The 21,970-nt window shown below is 32.3% G+C and overlaps 3 protein-coding genes across 3 annotated transcripts; 1 reads left to right on the top strand and 2 right to left on the bottom strand.

Moving 5' to 3' along the window:
* Nucleotides 1–6,044: 6,044 nt before the first annotated feature.
* On the bottom strand, nucleotides 6,045–11,659 carry LOC126666189 (uncharacterized). Its single transcript, XM_056104393.1, is given in 11 exon segments — nucleotides 6,045–6,480; nucleotides 6,611–6,915; nucleotides 7,008–7,136; nucleotides 9,917–10,003; nucleotides 10,068–10,124; nucleotides 10,446–10,545; nucleotides 10,775–10,872; nucleotides 10,875–10,992; nucleotides 10,994–11,088; nucleotides 11,171–11,284; nucleotides 11,496–11,659. Coding segments are annotated over 10 exon segments (975 nt in total). The 5' UTR covers nucleotides 11,571–11,659; the 3' UTR covers nucleotides 6,045–6,480; nucleotides 6,611–6,813.
* Nucleotides 11,660–11,694: 35 nt separating this feature from the next.
* Nucleotides 11,695–13,218, top strand: LOC126676252 (uncharacterized). Its single transcript, XM_050370419.2, has 3 exons — nucleotides 11,695–11,838; nucleotides 12,449–12,734; nucleotides 12,821–13,218. Exons 1-3 carry the CDS (start codon nucleotides 11,800–11,802, stop codon nucleotides 13,216–13,218), a joined length of 723 nt encoding a protein of 240 aa, XP_050226376.1. The 5' UTR covers nucleotides 11,695–11,799.
* A 782-nt stretch (nucleotides 13,219–14,000) lies between these two features.
* Nucleotides 14,001–17,102, bottom strand: LOC126676243 (uncharacterized). The gene is made up of 6 exons (XM_050370408.2): nucleotides 16,202–17,102; nucleotides 15,618–16,118; nucleotides 15,310–15,533; nucleotides 14,858–15,229; nucleotides 14,495–14,769; nucleotides 14,001–14,403 (listed from the first exon to the last, which is right to left on the bottom strand). The coding sequence occupies exons 1-6, from the start codon at nucleotides 16,672–16,674 to the stop codon at nucleotides 14,074–14,076; spliced, it is 2,175 nt and encodes a 724-aa protein (XP_050226365.2). The 5' UTR covers nucleotides 16,675–17,102; the 3' UTR covers nucleotides 14,001–14,073.
* Nucleotides 17,103–21,970: the final 4,868 nt, after the last annotated feature.

The raw sequence follows: 21,970 nt of genomic DNA, 5'->3' as shown, positions 1-21,970 counted from the left end.
TGATATATATATATATATATATAAACCAATCCTTTTATTTTAACATATTATATTTTTTTCCGAGATAGCCATAATCTAGATTAACTGTTAGAATAATCTAATCTACCGCCTAAATATGGCGGCGCTGAAACTCGATACCAAAATTTTAGGAATACACTTGGAAGACCTGGCCAACTGGGTCAGGCTTCACTGGGAACATATTATATATATTTTTGCCAATATTTATATTTTAATACCAAAAAAATAAAATTTAATATGTAAATATATATATATATATATATATATATATAGTGGAATAATAAAATTTCTTACTTTTTAATCGTTTATTAAAAATTTGTAAAAATACTCAAATATCATTTTATAATTTATTTTTAATATATAATAATTATAAATTGAGATAAGTACTGATGGAGTCTGCCTTTTGATCCACTGATTAAACCTGCAAAACAGGATAGATAGCTAACGGTCGGTGGTTGTCCGATTAAATTTTTGATGCTAAAATCAGTTTAGGTTTTGAGTATCGTTTTATGTATATAGTAATTATTTTAGCTCCTTTTATAGTAGTTGAGAGAATACATAGTAAACTTCAAATAGAAAAGTGATTTCTAATTAATAGCATTGTATTTGAATAGGAAAAAGATTATCAAAGGATGTCTTATTCAGTAACATCTTCTTGAATAAGTTTATCAGCCTAGATAAGAATTTGTATCAAAATAGGAAAGAGATTATTAGGTTTCTGGCGGTGCGCTTTGACGACACGCTTTTATCGAGATCTCTAGGAGTCTGTATTTCTGAAGATTCGGATGAATCTTCCTTTGATTTTCAAGTTTGGCGAATCTCATGAATTCGGGTGTCGATATCATCAGGATTTTGCCTTTTGGGCTAGTGCTAGGATTCTCTCTTAGGGTTGTTCCTGCACGACTCGGTTCCATTATAGTTATGCTGGAATTCAGATTTCCATCAAGTACACTATTTTGTATTTTATTTTCAACTTTGTATTGTTTTTTAATATATTAACAAGTCGTACTTTTTTTTTATCAAAAATATCTTTTTTATTTAATTTAAAATATAATTTTTCACTTTTCACTGATTTATGCTCTTTTTATATATTTTTTCTGGTATTTTTTATCGTTTTTTAGTGTAACTATGGTGAAATTATAGTGTATCTATGGTATTTTTTTAGTGTAATTATGGTATTTTTTTAGTGCATCTATGGTGTTATTATAGTGTATTTACATTGTTTTTATAGTGTATACCATAAAAACACTGCAAATGCACCATAAACCCTACAAATACACCATAGATACACTAGAAAATCAGAAATACATTAAAAAAAATAGAGATACACCTAAATTACGCTACAAATACACCATAAATACGCTACAACGTAAATACACCATAAAAACACTGCAAATGCACCATAAATCAATTTGTTATTTACAAAATCAATGGGATAATAAAAGAACAAATATGTGAACAAAAAAAAGACAACATAATTATATGACAATACAAGAATTTTATAAACAAAAAATAATAGATCTACAATATTCTATTAACAAAAAATCTAAATTATCACAAAATAATCTAAATAATCTAAAAACAATTAAAAACAATATCGAGGAATCTATCGCGGTGGCGAAAAAATCAATGGAAAAACTGTGGCGATGAAAAATCCACTTGAAAAAAAAACGTGACAACGAGAGACACGACAAGAAATTCACTGGAAGACGCACGACAGCAAGATTAAAGAAACCAATGTGCGGCGAAAGTAGAGAAACGAAAGAAAAAAGTTGAGAAAAGTAGACGAACGGAAGTGCGGCTTTACGTGTACAAATGATCTAAATTGAGTATAAACATTTTATATATATTAGGGTGTTTTTATAAATATGTTTATAAACAAAGTACCAGCGTCAATTATAAAAAAAATGGATGAAAAAAGTCTAAATAAATTTAAAAATCAGGTATTTTAAAATTAATCTCATTTTATAATAAAAATGATAAAAAGGTGAAAAATGTATTTTAATAAAAATATATAAATATAATAGAATTTAAAAACAAATAAATATTGATGATAAAAAAAACAAATAAATATTTAATAATCATGTATTATTTTTAATTTAATTTTGATAAAAAATGTTTTAATTATTACTTTTAAATGTCGATGTTCAATTAGTATAGTATATCAATTTTCAAGATGTTTATAATAATGTTGTCATTATAAAAATAATTAAAATCACTAAAAAAGTATTTAGTATAACAAAAATAAACTCTTTACTTTATAATTTTATAGTAGATAGTGCTTTACAGTTTTGTCCAATTTATTTAAAAATCAAATGATATAATTTTTTATTTTTATTTCCACTAACATTTTAATTATTCTATTTATTTTTTATGCTAGTCAACTAAGTTAAAAGAATTCTGTTCAAAAATTAAATTAAAATAATTAATTAATAAAGTCTAAATAAAAAATAAAACAAAGTAAGAAAAATATAAATAGAGTTCATTTATAATTTGAAAATAAAGAGAAATAAAAAAATAGAATTAAAAATAACAAAAATAAGGAACATATAAATTGAATTCATTAAGTTCTTCAATTTTTTTAATATATATTATTAATTTATATTTATATTAAAAATATGTTTAAGAACTAAACTATCATTTTATTTTCTTTTAATTAAATTTCATGGTTTATTTGACTAATACTGGAAATAGACTAAATGATTAGAATATTAACAGAAATATATATAAAAAATTATATCATTTGTATTTCAATCATGACGGACGAAATTATAAATTACGTCATATATGAACGGTTAGTGTAATTGGCTCTAATTTTTTTCTTAATAATATAATTTCTATTTTTTCAACATCAAATAATAAATTTTAAAAAGGAAATAAATAAACTAAATATTATTTAATATTTATGAATATATAAAGAATTATAAATTAGAAAGTAAATTGTAGCAAATTTTTAAAATATGGCCATTAATCATTATTATAAAGTGTAACATTTTTTTATTTTTTAACTAGTGCAATATGTCAAGTTTAAAAGTTTGAAAGTAATTATTTCCTTTTTAAGCAAATAAATGTTATTTTAGTAATAAAATATGGAGCTAATTTGTAATTGGATAGTTCATGAAGTGACTATAAAATTCATATATTATTTTTAGTTATGTTTACAAATTTATTGTGTACTTTTTTATATTAATAAACTCTGATCTTGTCAAAAAAAATTATGTCTTAATACGTGTGTATAAATTGGATTTAGTTTAAATGATCTAAAGATATAATTTTTTAGTCAAACTCTTGTAAGCTAATTTATTATAATTCTTTTATATTTATAATTAGAGAAAGAGTTTGGAGAAATTAAACTCACGGCCTCAACAAAATGTTGTCCAGCATTTTTAAATTGAACAAAGGGTTAATTGACCTCCTCGACTTAGCACAAAATATCAAATTAGTCATTTTAAAGGGTTTTTGGTCAAACTAACCTGTAACTTGTGTTTTCGTATCAAAAACACCCTAAGAGAGGGGATATCACTCCTTTAAACTTTGTAAAGCCATATAAATTTACACCTCATTTTTCATTGGAAACCACTTCATTCCACCGCCGACCACACCCGATTTTTTTTCTCTAAATTTTTTTATACGAAACACTTTTTTCCGTTAAATCACCAGAGCAGCTCTTGAGGAGCAGATGCTGCTCAAAAAATATTTATTTTTCTTCAATTTTAGGTATTAATTTATAATCGTTTAAAATAATAAAAATTATTTTAGATTTTTTTTAACCAGGAGAGTGTGTTGCAAATGCGGATTGAGATTGGGCAAAAGAGAGGCTGATTTGATACACTTTGACTTAGTTGTAGGTCCGTTTCACCCAAAATCCTCCAGAATTCTTTTGATATTTCGTGCCAAGTTGAGGGAGTGAATTGACACTTTGTTCTTTTTGAATTTGAGCTATAACTTGTTTGAGTAAATTGATGTCAAGTTTAGGAGCAAAATTGATCCTTTGCTCATATACACATTCATGTACTCAATGATTAATGAAATTTAAAAGAATGATATTTTCAGCTCACCAAAAACAAGTAAAATTAGACTATTATGGGAATAAGAATCGAAGGTTTTCAATTTTAAATGGGTTAATTATATAAAAAAATCGTCACCGTTACATATAGTTTTATTTTAATCACGACTTTTAAAAATTGGCATTTATATACACAATCTTTTAGTTTGTTTCAAATCTATCACTAAAGTAAAACTCGATGTATTTTTTATGATAAAAATTCATAATCCTACATACTACAACTGAAAGATAATAAGATTTGGTGTCGATTTTTAATTTGGTTCTTTAATTAATGGTTTAGTGAAGAACTTAGTCAACAAAAATACATTGAAATGGTGAATTTGAAAAAAAATGAAAGGTCTTACCTGTAAATGCCACCTTTTAAAAGTAATGATTAAAATGAAACTACATGCAAAGATTATAATTTTTTATGTAATTAATCCATTTTAAATTGAACAAAGGATCACTTTCACCTCCGAACTTGTGTCAAAGTATCAAAAAAGTTCAAAGCTGGAGATTTGGATCACTTATACTCCAAATTTTTGTAAACCGGCTCAAAAATGCCCTTTTACTGACGTGGCGTCATAATTGGGGAGTAGGATTTAAATCAATTACATTTGACACTAATTAATCTCTAACTAATCATAATCAATACTAATTAATCATACTTAATCACTAATTAATTACAATCTAACACTAATTAAATGAGGGATTTGCCAACTGATGACAATCTGAAAAGGAAAGGGTTATTGTTTCCATCTTGTTGCCGTTTTTGTGCTACAATGGAGGAGACATCCAAGCATTTGTTCTTGCGTTGTAGCTTTTTTGTTCAGATTTGGCAAGCAGTTTCTAGTGTGTTCGGCAGAAATCTAAACACAGTTGGTTCAGTAGAAGACCTTATTGTTGATGCCATGGCTGCAAACTTCAGCTCGCAGATTAAAACTCTATGGAACATTGCTATTGTAACCAGTATCTGGGTAATTTGGAAAACCCGCAATGCGGTTATTTTTTATGATGAATTGCCTAATATACATGGTGTTCTCCGTCAGATTTGGAAAATGATTAAAGAGACAAGTTTTTTCCTGATCGGTAACATGTCAAATTGTTTGAATGATTTGCGTATTCTATCCACTTTTCAGATTAAAGGCATTCCAAGAAGAGCTACTAAATTGATTCCGGTTTTTTGGTCTCCTCCTCCAATGAATTGGATAAAGGTTAATACGGACGGGTCCGCTTTTGGTTCTCCAGGTTCTGCAGGAGCAGGGGGAATTTTTAGAACTTCAAGAGGTTTTCCAAGGGGTTGTTTTGCTTTCAGCATTGGGGTTTCTTTTGCTTATATGGCTTAGCTTATGGCAGCTATGAAGGCAATAGAGATGGCTTGGAATAAGGGTTTGCATTATCTTTGGTTAGAATGCGATTCTTCTTATTTCAGTTATTAAATTCCAAATCAATTCTCGTTCCTTGGTTGGTTAAAAAACAATGGTTACAGTGTTTGCATTACGTTTCTCAAATGAACTTTCGGGTGTCCCATATATACAGAGAAGGAAACATGATGGCGGATAGCTTAGCTAAACATGGAGTTTCTGCGAAATCTTTCTTTTGGTGGGATTCAGCTCCTATAGTTTGCAGCTCAGTCATATCTAGTGATTTTAGTAGGATGACTTCTTATCGCTTTTGTTAGCTGTCTCAGCTATGTAATTTGGAACCTTTTGTATTCTCTTTCTTTTAATATTATTTTGGTTCCAGAAAAGTGATGCTTTCGCTAAGAGGGTGTCAACCTAGTTGAGATTTTCGGGTGCGATCCTGATTTTTGGTTGCCAACTTTCTACTAAAAAAATGAGGGATTCTTTTTTGAACTTTTACCTAAAAAATATATTTTTTTTAATTTTTTTAGAGCTGCTGCTCATCATTTGAGAAATATTATGCTTTCTTCATTCAGCAAGCAACACAGGCTGGTTAGTACTCACAACTCAGTAGCCTCTTTGAAAAGAAAGAAAAACTGACATTTCATTTCGTTTGTACATAATCACTACATACATACTTTTACTTATTACTTATCTTTCAAGAAAAAAACATAACAATTTATCTTATAAAGAAAGAAATGACGTATAATTTAAAATCACCCCCCCCCTTGGCTAAATCTCGATGTATGACATACCGGAAGGAACAACTTTGTGGTAACGGCAATGGATATACTTACTATGGGGCTCTACTCTGCTGCATTTTCCCATTGCTTTCTGTTGCGCTTCTGTGAGGCACCCACTTATTACCTCCAGCAGACCACACATTTCCATCGACATATCCTTTGCAAAATAATCAAGTATTTTTGGCACCCCTATCTTCCCCTCTTTCTCCATATGCACACGAGCTTTTATGTACTGATGGTTCTGCGAATGGTAGGATCTTCTCTTGTCAACCTGAGATCACGAACACAGGTTAGAATGAGTCGGACGTTTGTGTCCGACCACACTCCGATGCCTAAGTCGGATACCTTGTAAGGTTCAAAGATAAATGACGTAGTTTTAAAGAGAATGAATTAGGGTTTACCTTTGGTCTTCGGTCTATTTATATAGAATTCTTTCTCAGTAATTGACCCAAGGTCATCTTCTTGTGATTGTGTTTAATTCGGACTCATGCTGGAAAATAGGGATTAAGTCAATCCCAATCTTTCCGGATTCCAAAGATCATATCAGTTAGGATCTGCGTCTACTGACTAATGACAGCTGTTTGGTATCTGCTGTCTACCATATTTATTTGACTATATGTACTGGGGTCAACTGCGTATCCATCATGTACTCTTCTTTAGCCACCTTCAGCTCTTGAAATATTTTCTTTGCCGTGTATACTCGAACCTATACTCAAATCCAACTTTTATCAACGAATTCAGCTATACGACCAGTGCAAAACAAATCTACCTTTTAAATTTCACGCAAAACATGCTTACCGCAGGGTCAGAGTATGCCCCTGTACATAGTGCAAAGTGAACAAGTGGCTCCGCGTATTCTAATCCATATACATGTCTAGTGCTCCCTGTCTTAGATTTTCTTCCTGGAGAAAAAAGTGTTTGTAGCCACTGCATTCATATTTGATCAAGTCAAAAAATAAGATAAGACTATTTAGGGAGCAGGCATAAATTGTGTTGTGTGTGTGCAAACAGAGGCACAACAAATTCCGCATTATATAGGCTTTGCCTTCTTCAGTGATGATAGTTTCCAACTTCCATCAAGTTACTCTTAAAGATTTTTCTCTGCGCAATTATAACCGCTACACAATTTCCTCCCTTTTTCTCACTGCAGATAAGCTCACAAAATATTGCAGCATGATTCTAATTTTTCCGCTATGATTACCCCTTTTTTTCTCTTTTTGACTATTTTATTGACTCAACTAGATGAAAAATAAAACAGGTAGAAATATGAACTATACATTCACAACAAACTTATGCAAGTTTTCCTCATGTCACAAGCATCGAATACTTGGATTTAGATGATAATATATAAGTAACATAGCTAATACTTGGATTTAGATGATAACTAGGTCGATGCCCGCGCGTTGCGCGGGTGATTTTAACAATTTTAAAAAATATACTCTATATCATAATTTATAAACATGATAAATTTTATAAGTTTTAAATATAATAAAAATTCTTCAAATTTCATATATTTAATACATTAATAAAAATTCGTCATATTTCATACCTTTTAAACGTAAATTAGAACTACCCATAAACTTTAAGGAAATTTCATTAAATTTTAACTAAAATTCATTAAATTTCATAACCAAAACAATAAAAAAATTAATAAGATTAAATTTTATTTACTTTTATTTAATTTCAAAAATATTTCATATTTCATAACATATAAATAATGATATTATAATTAAACATTTAAAATTCATAATTATTTTTTTTATTAACGTACTGTTTTTTTTAATATAATTAAAAAAAATAAGAGATATGTCATATAAATGAATAAAAAAGACATTTGATGGAAAATAACTGTCAACCTTAAATCAATTCAATGCAAAACATAAATTTTTTTATGTTAAATTGTTTTGATGAACCTCATAAAATCAACATTATCATTGAAATCATATAATTACAATTGTATGGTTCATGTCTAAAATATATATATTCCAATGGCATTCAATCCTTGTTTTTTTGAATTTTTTAGCAAGTTAGGTCACATGTCACTAAAATAAATTAAAATACAACAACAACAACAACCATACACATAAACTAAACAATTTCAAAAAGATAGACGATACTTACTACAAGCGTACTTTATTATGAATGATTAAAAACTTTTTTATTGCGGAAAAAAGTTGCATGAGACAATATCAAGTATGAAAAAATAGAAAGAAATAGATATAAAAAACTCAAAAAAACCATGTTTGTTTTTAATTAAATATGTGTGCATGGATTTATATTATATACACTTATATATTTCATGACAAAGAAGTTGTAATTAATTGAAAAATATGAAAAGTTAGATGTTATACAAAACTTATTTTTAAAAATATGAAAAGTTAAAAAAAATAATACATTTGCTTTCATAACCTATAAATGTTAATAATATTTAAAAATTCTTAATATTTTATAACTTATAAACATAAATAGAAACTCTTCAAATTTTATAACCATCACATTTATAAAATTCTATAACTATAAATTTTAATTAACTAAATTTAATTTTAAAATTATTCATATTTTTAGCATATAATGAAATAAAAGTATTTTAGTTCTCATAATTTAATTTTTTAATTCTTATAATATTATTTTAAAATATGTAATATTTAATAGGATGTATTTTTAGATTATGAGAAATAGAATATTTTTTATATTATTATATATTAAAAATAAAAAAATTTAATTTAATTTAATTTAAATTTAAACTTATCGAATTTTATAAATTTGATGGCGATGAAATTTGAAGAGTTTCTTTTTTCATGTCTATAAGTTATAAAATCTTAAAAGTTTTTCTATACTATTAATATTTATCTATAACAAATATAAAAGTGTATTCGCGAGGGGAACACTTTCATTCACAGACAAAAATACCCTCTACATATTTTATCCAAGTTGATATTCCTAATTGTGACATATAAGAATATTTGTGCTTAACAAATAGAAAGATAACATTCCTAATCCATAAAACAAACATATTAAAAATAATTATTGCATTAGCTACCATTATGTATTAAATTTCCAATACTAAAAGGAATTGTGTAACAACTATCATTATGTGTTAAATTCCTAATCCTAATAGGAATTACACAAATATATCACTATATATAAAAGAATATGACTAGTTTCATTAATATTAAATAATCATATTATAATATTTGTGTTAAAACTTTGATATTTTTTATATTTATTAGTTATTTACTATGAAAATAATATAAATTTGTTTCAATCATATTATCATTTTCTAATAACAACAATATCAAAAATTAACTCTATTGTTTAATTCTAACTTTTTAACATTTCCAATAAAAGAAATTAAAATTTTATAAAATAATTAAACAAAACAAATAACAAAAGTCTAATAAAATTTAAATAATAATATATTATTAAAAAAATATACAATTATAATATTAAATAACGGGTCATATAGATATCGTTAACGTGCGTAGCACGTGACCAAAAAAACTAGTAAGTTATGAAACAAATTTAATTATAGAAAGTTTTAACTTTTTATATTTTATAACTTAAAAAATATTAATTATTAGATTTTTTAATAAAATAATAAATTAATTTTAATTGAGTAATTGCCACATGGCAATTTGTAGTCGATCCACTTGTCAAAATTAATTTGGAGTTCAAGATTATATTATAGTATGGATAGATATAGATACCTGTTCTGAGGAGTGTGACCATATCCCAAAAATGGAGGTTTGTATAATAGACGCAGTTATGCAGTGTCCACCAATATTATATGATGCCTGCAAGATGATGAACAAAGTTAAGCAAGTATCAACAACTTAAAAAACTAAATATACAGAATGCAATGTACAACTTCATAATAGAGGCACCTTTTACACGAGTGCCATATGCTAAATATGCCTGCCAAAAAAATAGATAATCCTCTTAACACACACACGTTAATTTCAATGTGAACAATCTTACAGAAATATCCAAGTAAAAATCCTATACCACACAAGCAGGTCAATCAACATTTTATGTTATAGAGAGTCTTCTAATGCTTCTCACATACACCAAAAGAAACAAAAAGTACTGGTATTGACATTAATCATAAAATAAACTTCCCACAATTTTAGGTGCTGAGGTTTGAGCAATTTATTTGATTTTCCGGATTCTATTTCAGATTGTTGACAATAATGGCAATCAAATGTTATAGAATTTTTAAAATTGATAAAAGCATACATGCATGATAAGAGCATTATGAATGTTAATCCAGAATGTAAGCTTCTCTTCACGTTTCATCTTCCTTGGATGCACATTCTCAAGATTTTGGATAAGCGACCTACAAAATGTAATTAATGGGTTAGTTTTTTGCTTTTTTAACAGAAGACAGAATACAACTACATATATTTGTTGCTTGGCCAACATCAAGAATTGAACCAGAGGTTGTTTCTTGTTTGTATGAGAGCATAAACTCTCTTTTCATTACCCTTGACATGATGGATTAGAAAAGAAAAGGTTAAGCTATCATTAAGTTGTTGGAGTCAAACGAGAATGTGATAGGTAACCACCTGAAATGCTTTAGCATTGCAGCTGCATAATTGAAGGTATCAACATCCAAACATATTTTCTTAATTTCCACCATCGCAGCATATGGTCCACCCCGGGCCCTTCTTTCTGCCCGTGTTGATGCACTATGGCATCCTCACTGTATTGTGACAAGGATGAAGGAGGAGAAGAAGAGAACCCCACGTGCGTAGGAGGGGGGTCGGCAAGTTTGCAGTATATAAATGTCTTGGGACAGCCTATCCGGAGAGTTAAGGCTGTTAATCAAGGAAGACGCACCAAGATGATCTGCGAGGCCAGAAATGGCCTTCTTCTGATCCTGCAAATCCTCATTATAGAGTTAAATGCATAATGAGTTAATAAGATAGAGCTAATTGTAAAATTAGACAGCTCAAACGTACACCAGTCATTACTTCAATGGGCAATTCAGTAAACAAGGAGTATCGAAGCTTGGGATTAGAATGAGGAGGAGTGAAAGTTGATGTCCAATTCAAGGAAGTCTCCGATTTTAGCATCTGCATGGGAGCACACATTATAAAAGAAGAAAGTAAAAGTCAACTGCAGGTGCAGAAATAAATGTAAGGAAGGATGAGCAAGATAAAGCAATGTTAGGGATATGGATAATTATACGATGGAGGATTGTAGTGTGTTTAAATAAAAACTGCAGGTGAAGCAATGACAAAAAAGAGAGATTATTTAGTAGTGGAGTTGTGCTTGAATACATACAAAAAAACAGAGCAGACTCAAACTATAGCTAAACAAAGAGAGTAAAAGCTGGGAAGTTGCATAAATCAACATCATCCTAAGGCAGTAGCCAACAAATCCTCTTTAACCTAATAATAATGGTCAAACAGAGATGTAAGAGTATAATTTGCAACTGGATTGCTATTCGCCGCCCCCTTTTGCTTACCACCGCACAGGCGAAGGACAATTTTACCCTTTTCACATTTTCAATAGATAACCAATTCATAAAAAAAAAACTAAATCCTCTCAACTCATTCAACTTTTCACAAATTCATATTTTACGAAAATGTCGGATTTGGAACGAGATAGAAATCGACAACCTCCGGTAAGTATTTTTTTTTATTAATTTCGGTTTTTTTTTTTAAAAAAACAATTTAAAAAATAGAAAACGGGATTTCACGTCCCCTCCGGAGGAGGGGACGCCGGAAACCGGCGTCCCCTCTTCCGGAGGGGACGCCGGAAACCGGCGTCCCCTCTTCCGGAGGGGACGTGAAATCCCACGTTCCCTCCGGAAGAGGGAACGTGGATTTCCCACGTTCCCTCTTCCGGAGGGAACGTGCGGCGTCCCCTCCGGAAGGGGGGACGCCGGAAACGGCGTCCCCCCTTCCGGAGGGGACAGGGGACGCTGGCGTCCCCTCCGGAAGGGAGGACGCCGTTTTCGGCGTCCCCCCTTCCGGAGGGGACGAACGGCGTCCCCTCCGGAAGAGGGGACGCCGGAAACGGCGTCCCCCCTTCCGGAGGAGACGTGGGCGTCCGGCGTCCCCTCTTCCGGAGGGGACGCCGGACGCCCGTTCCGTAATTTAATATAATTTATTTTTTTTAAAAAAAAAAAATAAATTTAAAATAAATAATTATTTGAAATAAATTAAATAATTTTACAAATTTATTTAATTTAATATATATTATTTCTATAATTTAAATTATTATAATTGCAGGGCAGAAAGCGTATGGGGAAGACGTTTTTGGCCCCAGAATTAGGGGGATCGGGAGCCCGTCACGTTACGACGCGTAAAGTTTCTGCCTCGGCTCGACGGAAGAAACAAGCGCATACTTCTCCCGATGAGGTCCGCATTTCTGTTGAGGATCTTAGAGAGTCTGATGATTTTGTGAGCTCAGAGGACGAGCCAGAGGACGAGCCAGAGGACGAGCCAAGTGAAAAAATTTACATTTCTAAACGGAAAAAGGGTGCAGGTGGTCGGTTCGTTGGCGACTCGTCATCAGGTAAATATAATTAAATGATTATAATTAATTTAATAATATTGTTAAAAAATTAAATGTAATTTAATTATGTTTACTGTTACTTTCAGGGTCGAACAGACGACCTGAAGAGGTTGACGTGTGGACCGTTACTGGTCCAGTACCTGGTGGACCCGAGGATGACACTGTTATTCCTAGTTTTCTCGGGCATGTCGCTTCTCGGCTATGGGATGGGGCGGACAGAGGCGTGCTGAAGTGTCAGACTAGACATGGAGCTCTGAAGAAGCTGAGACAGTGGTATGAGACGGCCTCAGAGGAGGTTAAGGTGCTGATAGACGGGACTGAGATATCACATCTCCCGTTTATCATGTTTGATCATCTGGATATCCCGCTCCTTTCTGCATTTGTGGAGCGATGGCAGCCAGATACAAACTCTTTTCACATGCCATTCGGGGAGATGACCATCACATTACATGACGTGTGGCATATTCTTCGGATTCCACCGTAGAGCACACTGCATATTATGGCTGGATAGCGTACCGGGACATTGTCGAGCCGTACATGCCGTCTAGGGTGCTGCGACAGCTGGGTTATGTGCAGACTGTACCTGTGCCAATTTGTCGGCCAATAGGGGCTGTTAGGTCCTGGAAGTCACTCAAGTACTCTGTGGACATGAGTGTGACGATTGCGGTTGACATGTGGAACGCTTTTCCGGTCATGTACAAGCTGCCGTTAATGGGATTTGAGGAAGCCCACGTTATTGCTGGAGGATGCCATCCAGCTTACCTGGACTGGTTCGAGCGCCATTCGCACCCCCGTGTCCTTCCTGGCAGAGATGTTCCACGACGACATCCTCCCCGCAGCAACAACGATTATGTAAGTTTTCATTTTATAATTTAGTGAATATTACATATATTTAACATATTGAATTTACTTGTCTATTTGTGGTATTACAGTGGATGACACTGGTGACCACGAGGTACGAGCATTTCATCCAAAAAGTCAGCACGATTACCGGCCAACATAGACAGCACTGCGACTTTGACGGCATTCCGGAGTTGGAGACTGAGACGGAGGAGGCCAGCACGGATTTGGAAAGAATCATGGCCGCTTGGCGCATTGCTGACTGAGTGTTGTTAGTATATGCTGTATGTTTATATTATTAGTACTTTTTTCTGATTATGGACTTGTTTTCTTTAGATGTTAGTTTCTAGAGAATTTTTTTATATTATGTACGTGTATGTTTTTATGCAATTTCATGAACATTTTTAAATATTACGTACTGTGGAGTTCAAAAATATTACACGTATAATAATAAAACACACAATCAGCATAATTACCGAATAAACATTTTACAATCAACTCAATCTGCCATACCTATCAAACTATCCCATTGCTCTCTCCTATTAGCATATAAAGTATGCCAAGACTGAACAGTATGGTCCCTGTGCTGGAACCACAGGGTGGGAATTGGTGGGACAGGAAAATTATCCTGCAGATTCAACCTAACAAAATGTGCGCGTCCACTAATATACAATATCACTATCTCCTTCGATGGTCGTGAGTGAACCTCAGAGGAATGCAAAGGCAGAACAGTAAACGAAGAGAACCGCGTCTGTTGTAGCGTCCCGCCTTGTATGTAAATAACAGCTGCATTGAAGATAGTGGCAATAGGGAACAAGTCATCCAATACCTGCATCCATTTAATAAGTCAGAATATAAATATCATTTTTTTAAAAAAATATAATAACTTTGTGATAAATTTATATAATTCAATTAAATACCTGCATCCAGTAGCTAGGGCCACACTCTCCGCCTTCCCAGCTAATACGTGTAATGGCCGCTTGCAACCCATCAATGAAAATACCCTCGTATCGATAAGGGTGGGCGGAGATTTCGTTTGCAATGTTCATTCTAGTCATTCCCCACATCTTCTCGTCACCATATATGTGGTCTGCCACCACGCGAAATCCACAGTTGCCGTCTCCACGCACGTCCACAAGCTCGTCAACGAATGGTAAAAGGAATCCTGGAATAACCTCCGCATTTTGCAAACCAGCTGCGGGAAATAAAAAAAATATTATTATAAATAACAAGGATACTACTACAGTAGACGTACATAACGAATATTAGTGGATGATAATTACCTGACGCGGATGTACGATTTTTCTGAGCTTTGGAAGATTTAGGACGACCAGGTACACGGTCCTTGTACTCATGACGACTCGGATCCCGCTTCGTTGATTTGCTCCCCTTTGGTCGACCTTTGACATTTGTTTTAACTTCTGGTTCCATGTAGCCTAAGTCTTCGGGGTGAAGTCGCTCTCGAACAATACGAGAAATATCACGCAACACTGAAGGATCCTTAGTCATGACCTCCTCGGCGACCTCGTGAAAATACTGATGTTCCTCAGTCTGAAAACCAGCAAAATCGGGTTGCGCAGATGTGTCCAACCCATCGCCGAGAATAACAAGTTTCGTCCAAAACGGGTGTATACTGTCAAGGCTGATCGGGTTACCTACAAATAACACATATTAGCTTTCAATAACAATATTAATATTTTTAATATTAGTATTCGATGAAAGTGGTGCGTGATACCTGAATCGACCACCGCTCGCAGCTCACATGCACAGGGGATCTGATGTGTTGATCTAACCACACAACCACAGCGATCGTAGACATCGGTACTCAATTCTCGCATACGCCTTAGTTCTTTCGATATTAAATCCAGACAGTAATGCGACACTCTGCATGAGAGCTTGTCAAATGGAAAACCGCGTCGATGTACGCCAATAGTCCGTCTGGAGTCCTCAAGTGTTTTGCTGCAGTAATTTTAAAACATTTATGTTAATAACAATGACAACATAGTTTGTATAAGTACTAATATTACTCGAGAAGAATGTTACCGGATATCTATCAGCTGCGACTGTATAACTTTGTCGACCTTCGTCCAGACTGTGTCCAGAGCACCGGTGCTAGAGTTGAGCCACTGCTTAAGCTGAGCATGTGCGCTCTCGACTCTACATGTGGTGGTGTTTCCAAAATGTAGGACTAAGTCCGTCCAGCAAGATACGAACTTCTCTCTGTGTCCCAGCCAAGTCCCCTCAATGTACTGTATCAACCCTGGAAAACCTTTAAACCGATCTCTGAAGTGCTCCACAGCTATGTTATATTTATCAAAACTTGGCGCTCTGATAATTTTCTTCCATGTACTATTCTTGAAAATTTCAGCAAACTCTTGGTTTTGCCCACTAATTCTGTACACTCTATCTTCTACGTCCTTATTTATGTGCCACGTACATAGTAGATGAGAAGAACGTGGGAAAACCTCTGACACTGGTCTCATAAGCCCCAATTCTCGATCAGTAAGAATAGCGCTCGGATGAATATGTTCCCCAATCAAGCACCTGCATTATTGCCCGATGATTTAATAAGTAATTTGAATTTGAATATCATTAAAATATCAAATAACATAATTATAATTAAATACCTCAGTCTCTCCAATACCCATCTGTAGCTCCCTTCAGTCTCATCCTTCATAATTGCATATGCAATTATGAAGTTCTTGTTGCAAGGAGTCATTCCAATAATCTCCAAAAAAGGCAGCTTGTACTTGTTCGTCTTGTACGTGGAGTCCATGCCGATGATCCAGTAGTACGTACGAAGTAGTCTCACTGAATCAGGATGAGCCATGAAAATATGGGTCAACACACCTGTATCCTCCTCAGCAAGAGTCCAGTGTACATAATCATTTTGCTGAGCCATGTGATAAAATTGCCCAACCACATCTCTACCCTCAAAGCTAGACTTTCTCAAAGTCTCTCTATAGTTGTACACTTGCTTTATTCTAGGGTTGTCAGATGGTACTTTTTCTTTTAAAGCTGCCATGATAGAACACGGCTTCGCTTGTGCCGCAGTCATATCTCGCACAATTTCTTTGGCCTCGCCACTCAGCCCACTCATCTGACGGTATCCTTCAGGATACACAGCTAGAGCATGGTTGTGTGTACTCGAAATACCAGGATCTGTAAGTATAAACCATGCAGTCTTTCCTAATTTGACAATAATTTTAAATTTGCACTTACACGCTTTTGTCTTCGTATTTTTCCGTACGAAGGAATCAGAATCTGTGAATGAACCTCTGTAACGCTCACCCCGAGCACATCGTAGAAGCTTCTTTTTCCCCTCGTTCTTATGTGACGAAATGACTAATTCAAATCCAATCTTTATAGCAGTACTCTTAGCCCAAGTAATTGCTTCAACATCACTATCAAACCCATGATCTAGCTTAAACCAATCGCTGTAATCAATTCCATCACCGCCATAATCTTCTAAATCAACCTGCAAAACATAAATACTTACGTTTAACAAATCGAAATAATATGTAATAAAAAGTCGTAATAATATGGAATAAAAAATTACTGTAATTATTAAAAGTTAATTTCAACGTTTTTTTTAGCATTAATTAATTTCCGGCCGCGACGTTTCGGTCGCGGCCGGAAAAGGGGACGCCGGCGTCCTCTCCAGAGGAGAGGACGCCGGCGTTGGGCGTCCCCTCTAGAGGAGGGGACGCCCAGCTCCACGTCCCCTCTAGAAGAGGGGACGTAGAGTTGGGCGTCCCCTCCTCTAGAGGGGACGCCAAACGCCGGCGTCCCCTCTTCTAGAGAGGACGCTCGCGTCCTCTCTAGAAGAGGGGACGCCCAAAATTGGCGTCCCCTCTAGAGGAGAGGACGTGGAATTTCACGTCCTCTCCTCTGGAGGGAACGTGAAATCCAATCGTCCCCTCCTCTGGAGGGAACGTGAAATCCAATCGTCCCCCTTGAAAAAATTTAAAAAAATATTTAAAAAATTTAATTATTACCCCAGAAAAGCCGGAAAAACTTGTTTCCGAATGCCGATACTCGTTTCCCGACGAATTATACTCGTTATCCGTCATTTTACTCGGCTTTTTACATATTTTTCCGAATGTGTTCGAATAAGTTGAGAGAATCTTGGTTTTTTTTTTTGCAAATTTTTCTAAAAGGGCAGAAAATGTCTTTTGCCTGTGCGGTGGTAAGCAAAAGGGGGCGGCGAATAGCAATACCCATTTGCAATTGCCAGACCAAGGAAAGGGACATACGTCATGGGGACAAGACAACCCACCAAGAATTGGGCATTCCCATTAAAGATGACTAGATGAACATTAACTAAAGCAGGGAAATTAAACTCTCATTCTTATAAATAATGATGCTGCTGATCAGAAGATATGGGACCCTCACTTGCAAAATAGAATCAAAACATAAGAGGAAGCGGAGACATCATTTTCTGAAGTTATAAAGAACGTGGTTTAGGTGATCAAATCAGAAAACAAAAACGTTTAATGAAAACAAATGAGATAAAATTAAGTACTATGTGATGGTGATCATCCTCTGGGCACACTTGAGTAAGTGGGTAGCAGATTTATGCAAATAAAAAAGCATCATTTTGCTGCATTAACCAATTTATTTACAATACTTTACTTTTATCGACATCCTCACTGCAAGAGTTGACTACTGAATTCATTAACATTAAACTCAAATTCTAATTTTTTACTTCCTCTGCTCCTTGGATTGGGATTCCCTCAAGTTCAAATGAACTTGAGGGGGTCATGTTTATAAACTACAACGTTCATTATAAAATGAACGGTGTAGATTAATTTGATCAAAATTATACCTTTTTAATCTACACCGTTCATTTTATAGATCGTGAACATGACCCCCTCAAGTTCATTAAATGAACTTGAGGGAATCCCAATCCCTGCTCCTTACCCATTTGTCCCTTCAATTTGTAATCAATAAATAATTAACACATAAATTAATTTTATAAATAAATTAGTCACGAACTTATTGATTAGAGGCAATTAACTCCATTTTGATAATTTTTTTCCCTCAACTTTTAAGCTAATTGTTCCCTAAATTGAAAATTTGCTTACTCAACTTGTAATCTAATTTGCCCTAATGGGGTTGATTGCTTATAATTACCAAGTTCGTGACTAATTTGCTCACAAAATTAATTGATGTGTTAATTGCTTATTGCTTACAAATTAAGGGGGCAAATTGCCATTTAAGTCTAACATCATATATTACATTGAGTAATTTCTTTATGAGCAAATTAAAATATTACAAACGGTCTATAATTTCTGTCGCATTTGACAAGAACTAAGAAAATAATTAAAATGCCTTAATTCGTAGATAATATTACTAAGTTAACACTGCATTGAATAAATTAATAAATGGTAAATATGGAAAAATAGCAATTAATATTCTTTTGATATTATAAAGTGACAAATATTATGAACCATTTTTTCTCAAATACGACAAATATTATGTACCGGAAGGAGTATATGTTTGTGTTGGTAATTTAATTCGAAATATTTCAGTTAAAATAATTATTAATAATATACATATATAAATATCAAAATATAGTATGTTAGTTTGATTTTATTAGAGAAATTAAATTATATAAAAATAATAATTTGTGAAATTAATAAAGTTTAAAAAGATAATTAAATTACAAAATATATTAAAAAATTTACTTAATATTTTGCATTTACCCCAATTGAAAACATATATTTATAGATAGTGGCAGACCCATAAATTTTTAATAAGGTGGGTAAGATTAAACTGAAAATTTATAAGGTGGATAATATATAAAAAAATTAAGGTGGTTAGTGCTATAAATTTGAAGGTCGAAAAACTATACTACTAACATATATATTCATATTTTTTTCAAATATTCAAAATAATAAGGTAATCAACTTACCATCATAAATTCTTTCTAGATCTGCCTCTGTTTATAGATAGAGAATAAATATAAAATAGGGTTTTTTTATGCCAAATACGACATTTGGCAGCTCCTTTATATTTATACAGTCCATTTTATTTTTGTACTTTTCCCACCATCTTATTTTATAAATGAACAAAATTTTCTTACAAACTAAAGTTGTAGGAAGTCCTACTATTCTTACCGTGTCAGCCATTAATAGGTTGTAGTTGTACCACTTGAATATATAAAATTTAGTAAAAAGTTTCAACTTTAATCCTCATATAGTTTAAAGATTTTATTCAAATCATTTAAACTATATTTTTTTAAAATGGTATATTTCTATTAACATTTTACCACAAATGAATTAAATTAACAATTTAACTCACTTAAAAGAGAGTATCCCATCCTTACTAACTACATTTAACAGGTTAGTTCGTGGGACTAACTTTAAAATTAATAATACAAATTTGATTACATTAAATTTTAATAATTTAAAAGCTAGTTTTCATAATAAATTTTTAATGTATCTTTATGAAATTTCAATGAACATAATTTAAAGATATTTTGAAAGTCAATAAAGTATTTTAATTAAATATTTTAGTTTCATTTAATTGATATTTTCATTCTTTATGTATTAAATTTCTTTAATTTAATTATTTAGTCAAAATATAGCTAAGTAAATTTAACAATTAGAAAAAAAAATAAAAAAATGCAAGGTATTAAAAAATAACAATATTTATTATAGAAAACGTTACTATCTTAGTAGGAAATGATAATACATTTGTCAATAAATTTCTTTTTGAGATCTAAAACACAACAAATTAAGAATTAAAATGTACTCCCTCCGTCCCAATAGAGTTGTCCACTTTGCCTTTATCACACAGTTTAAAAAAAGCAATTATTGTTTATAGATTTTGTAAACTTTTTTTTACTTTTTTTGTCATACCCCTATTTAATATAGGGTCCACTTACTATTTACTTCTAATTTACTCATCAGTGGATCTTTTGTAGGGGTAATATAGAAAAATTAAGTTTAAAAGTTAATTACTTTTTGAAAGGGCTTAAGGTCTGAAAAACTACCCACCTTTCAATTTTTTTTCAATTGCACCCTCACCTTGTAATTTCTTCAATAGCACCCTATTTCGTATTTTTGGCTTTCAATAGCACCCTGACCTTGTAAAACAGTCAATTTTACCCTATTTTGTATTTTTGACTTTCAATAGCACCATAAATCATCAAATTAAACTCATTTATCGAGGACGTATTTGAATTTTTTTTAAGTTAAAGGACTTGTTTAAAAGTGTCCAAGTAGAAAAAAGTATGATTTCACCTGTAAATTTAGTTTTTTAAAAATTTTCTTCCTTATAATAATCAAATCATCTAAATTTTTTAATTTAGAGTGCTATTGAAAGCCAAAAATACAAAATAGGGTGCTATTGAAAAAATTACAAGGTGAGGGTGCTATTGAAAAAATTTTGAAAGGTCGGTAGTTTTTTAGACCTTAAGCCTTTTGAAAGTGTACAAGAGTTTTGGGACAAAATTTTTTTTCAAAGTGGACAACTCTATTGGGACGGAGGGAGTAATTTATAGTATAATAAAAAAATTAAAGAAATTTTCTAGTCAAATTTAATATATTAATTTGATATAATTCAAGTTTATCAAATAAATAGTAATATAATACATTTTTAAAAGGTTATTAAAATGATAGCCTAAACAGTTACAAAATAACTTGCATTAAACTAAGGGATTAAAGTTGCAATTTTACCTTAAATTTGCAATACATGATGTCACATATCCAGCCTATCAATAACAGCCACATCTAAGAGTAGAAGGAATTTCTACAGTCTTAGTTTGCTTGAAATTTTTATTCTACAACAAACTAACATCTTACAATTATTTCATTCATACGACTTTTCCTTTTTGCTCTCAAACTAACAGTTATTTTTTCCATATTTTTCGATCTTCTGCTCTCTATTTTTTTCATGGTCGCCGTTCTTTATTAAGTCTCAATACCACTCCATTACCGCCTTCATTCTTGTTGCGCCGCCGCCGCCGCGCATTCTCTTGTTTCTGTGTTTTTTTCCAGATATGAATCGGAGTTTATTATAGAAAGGAAGAATAAATTATCATAAGTTTTTAATAATTGTAAAAAGTTTCTTAAAGACATATGATCGTATTTCGAGACAAAAAGATTCATCGTTCTTTCTCTTATTCTTCTTTTTCATTTTCAGATCTAAAAATTTTGTTTTTAACTATTTTTAAGTAACAGTGATTTTTTTACCATTAAACATGTGTAAAGATTATCTTTAAGGAATGTAATACTAATTTTCATGTACATAAAATAATTTTATGATTTTATGGATGAAAATTTGTTATTTCTACAGTTTTAATGTGTTTTATTGTATTTCTGAGTTTTTTTATTCTGCAACACGATTTGATGATGATGGTTAATTGATGAATTATTGTAATATTTCAC

The sequence above is a fragment of the Mercurialis annua genome, linkage group LG1-X (genome assembly GCF_937616625.2).
Source record: "Mercurialis annua linkage group LG1-X, ddMerAnnu1.2, whole genome shotgun sequence".
In the NCBI taxonomy this organism is placed as follows: domain Eukaryota; kingdom Viridiplantae; phylum Streptophyta; class Magnoliopsida; order Malpighiales; family Euphorbiaceae; genus Mercurialis; species Mercurialis annua.
The sequence above is the reverse complement of the archived record's forward strand: the minus strand, read 5'-3'. Positions and strand labels throughout refer to the sequence as shown.

What these genes read in the sequence shown, in the direction of transcription:
- LOC126676252 (XM_050370419.2), top strand. Translation starts at nt 11,800, where the DNA reads ATGTCGGATTTGGAACGAGATAGAAATCGACAACCTCCG. An exon ending in ATAGAAATCGACAACCTCCG is followed by an intron (nt 11,839 to 12,448) that starts GTAAGTATTTTT and finishes TTATAATTGCAG; the next exon opens with GGCAGAAAGCGTATGGGGAA. An exon ending in CGTTGGCGACTCGTCATCAG is followed by an intron (nt 12,735 to 12,820) that starts GTAAATATAATT and finishes TGTTACTTTCAG; the next exon opens with GGTCGAACAGACGACCTGAA.
- LOC126676243 (XM_050370408.2), bottom strand. Translation starts at nt 16,674, where the DNA reads ATGAGTGGGCTGAGTGGCGAGGCCAAAGAAATTGTGCGAGATATGACT. An exon ending in GCGAGCGGTGGTCGATTCAG is followed by an intron (nt 15,230 to 15,309) that starts GTATCACGCACC and finishes TGTTATTTGTAG; the next exon opens with GTAACCCGATCAGCCTTGAC. An exon ending in GCCCTAGCTACTGGATGCAG is followed by an intron (nt 14,404 to 14,494) that starts GTATTTAATTGA and finishes AAATGGATGCAG; the next exon opens with GTATTGGATGACTTGTTCCC.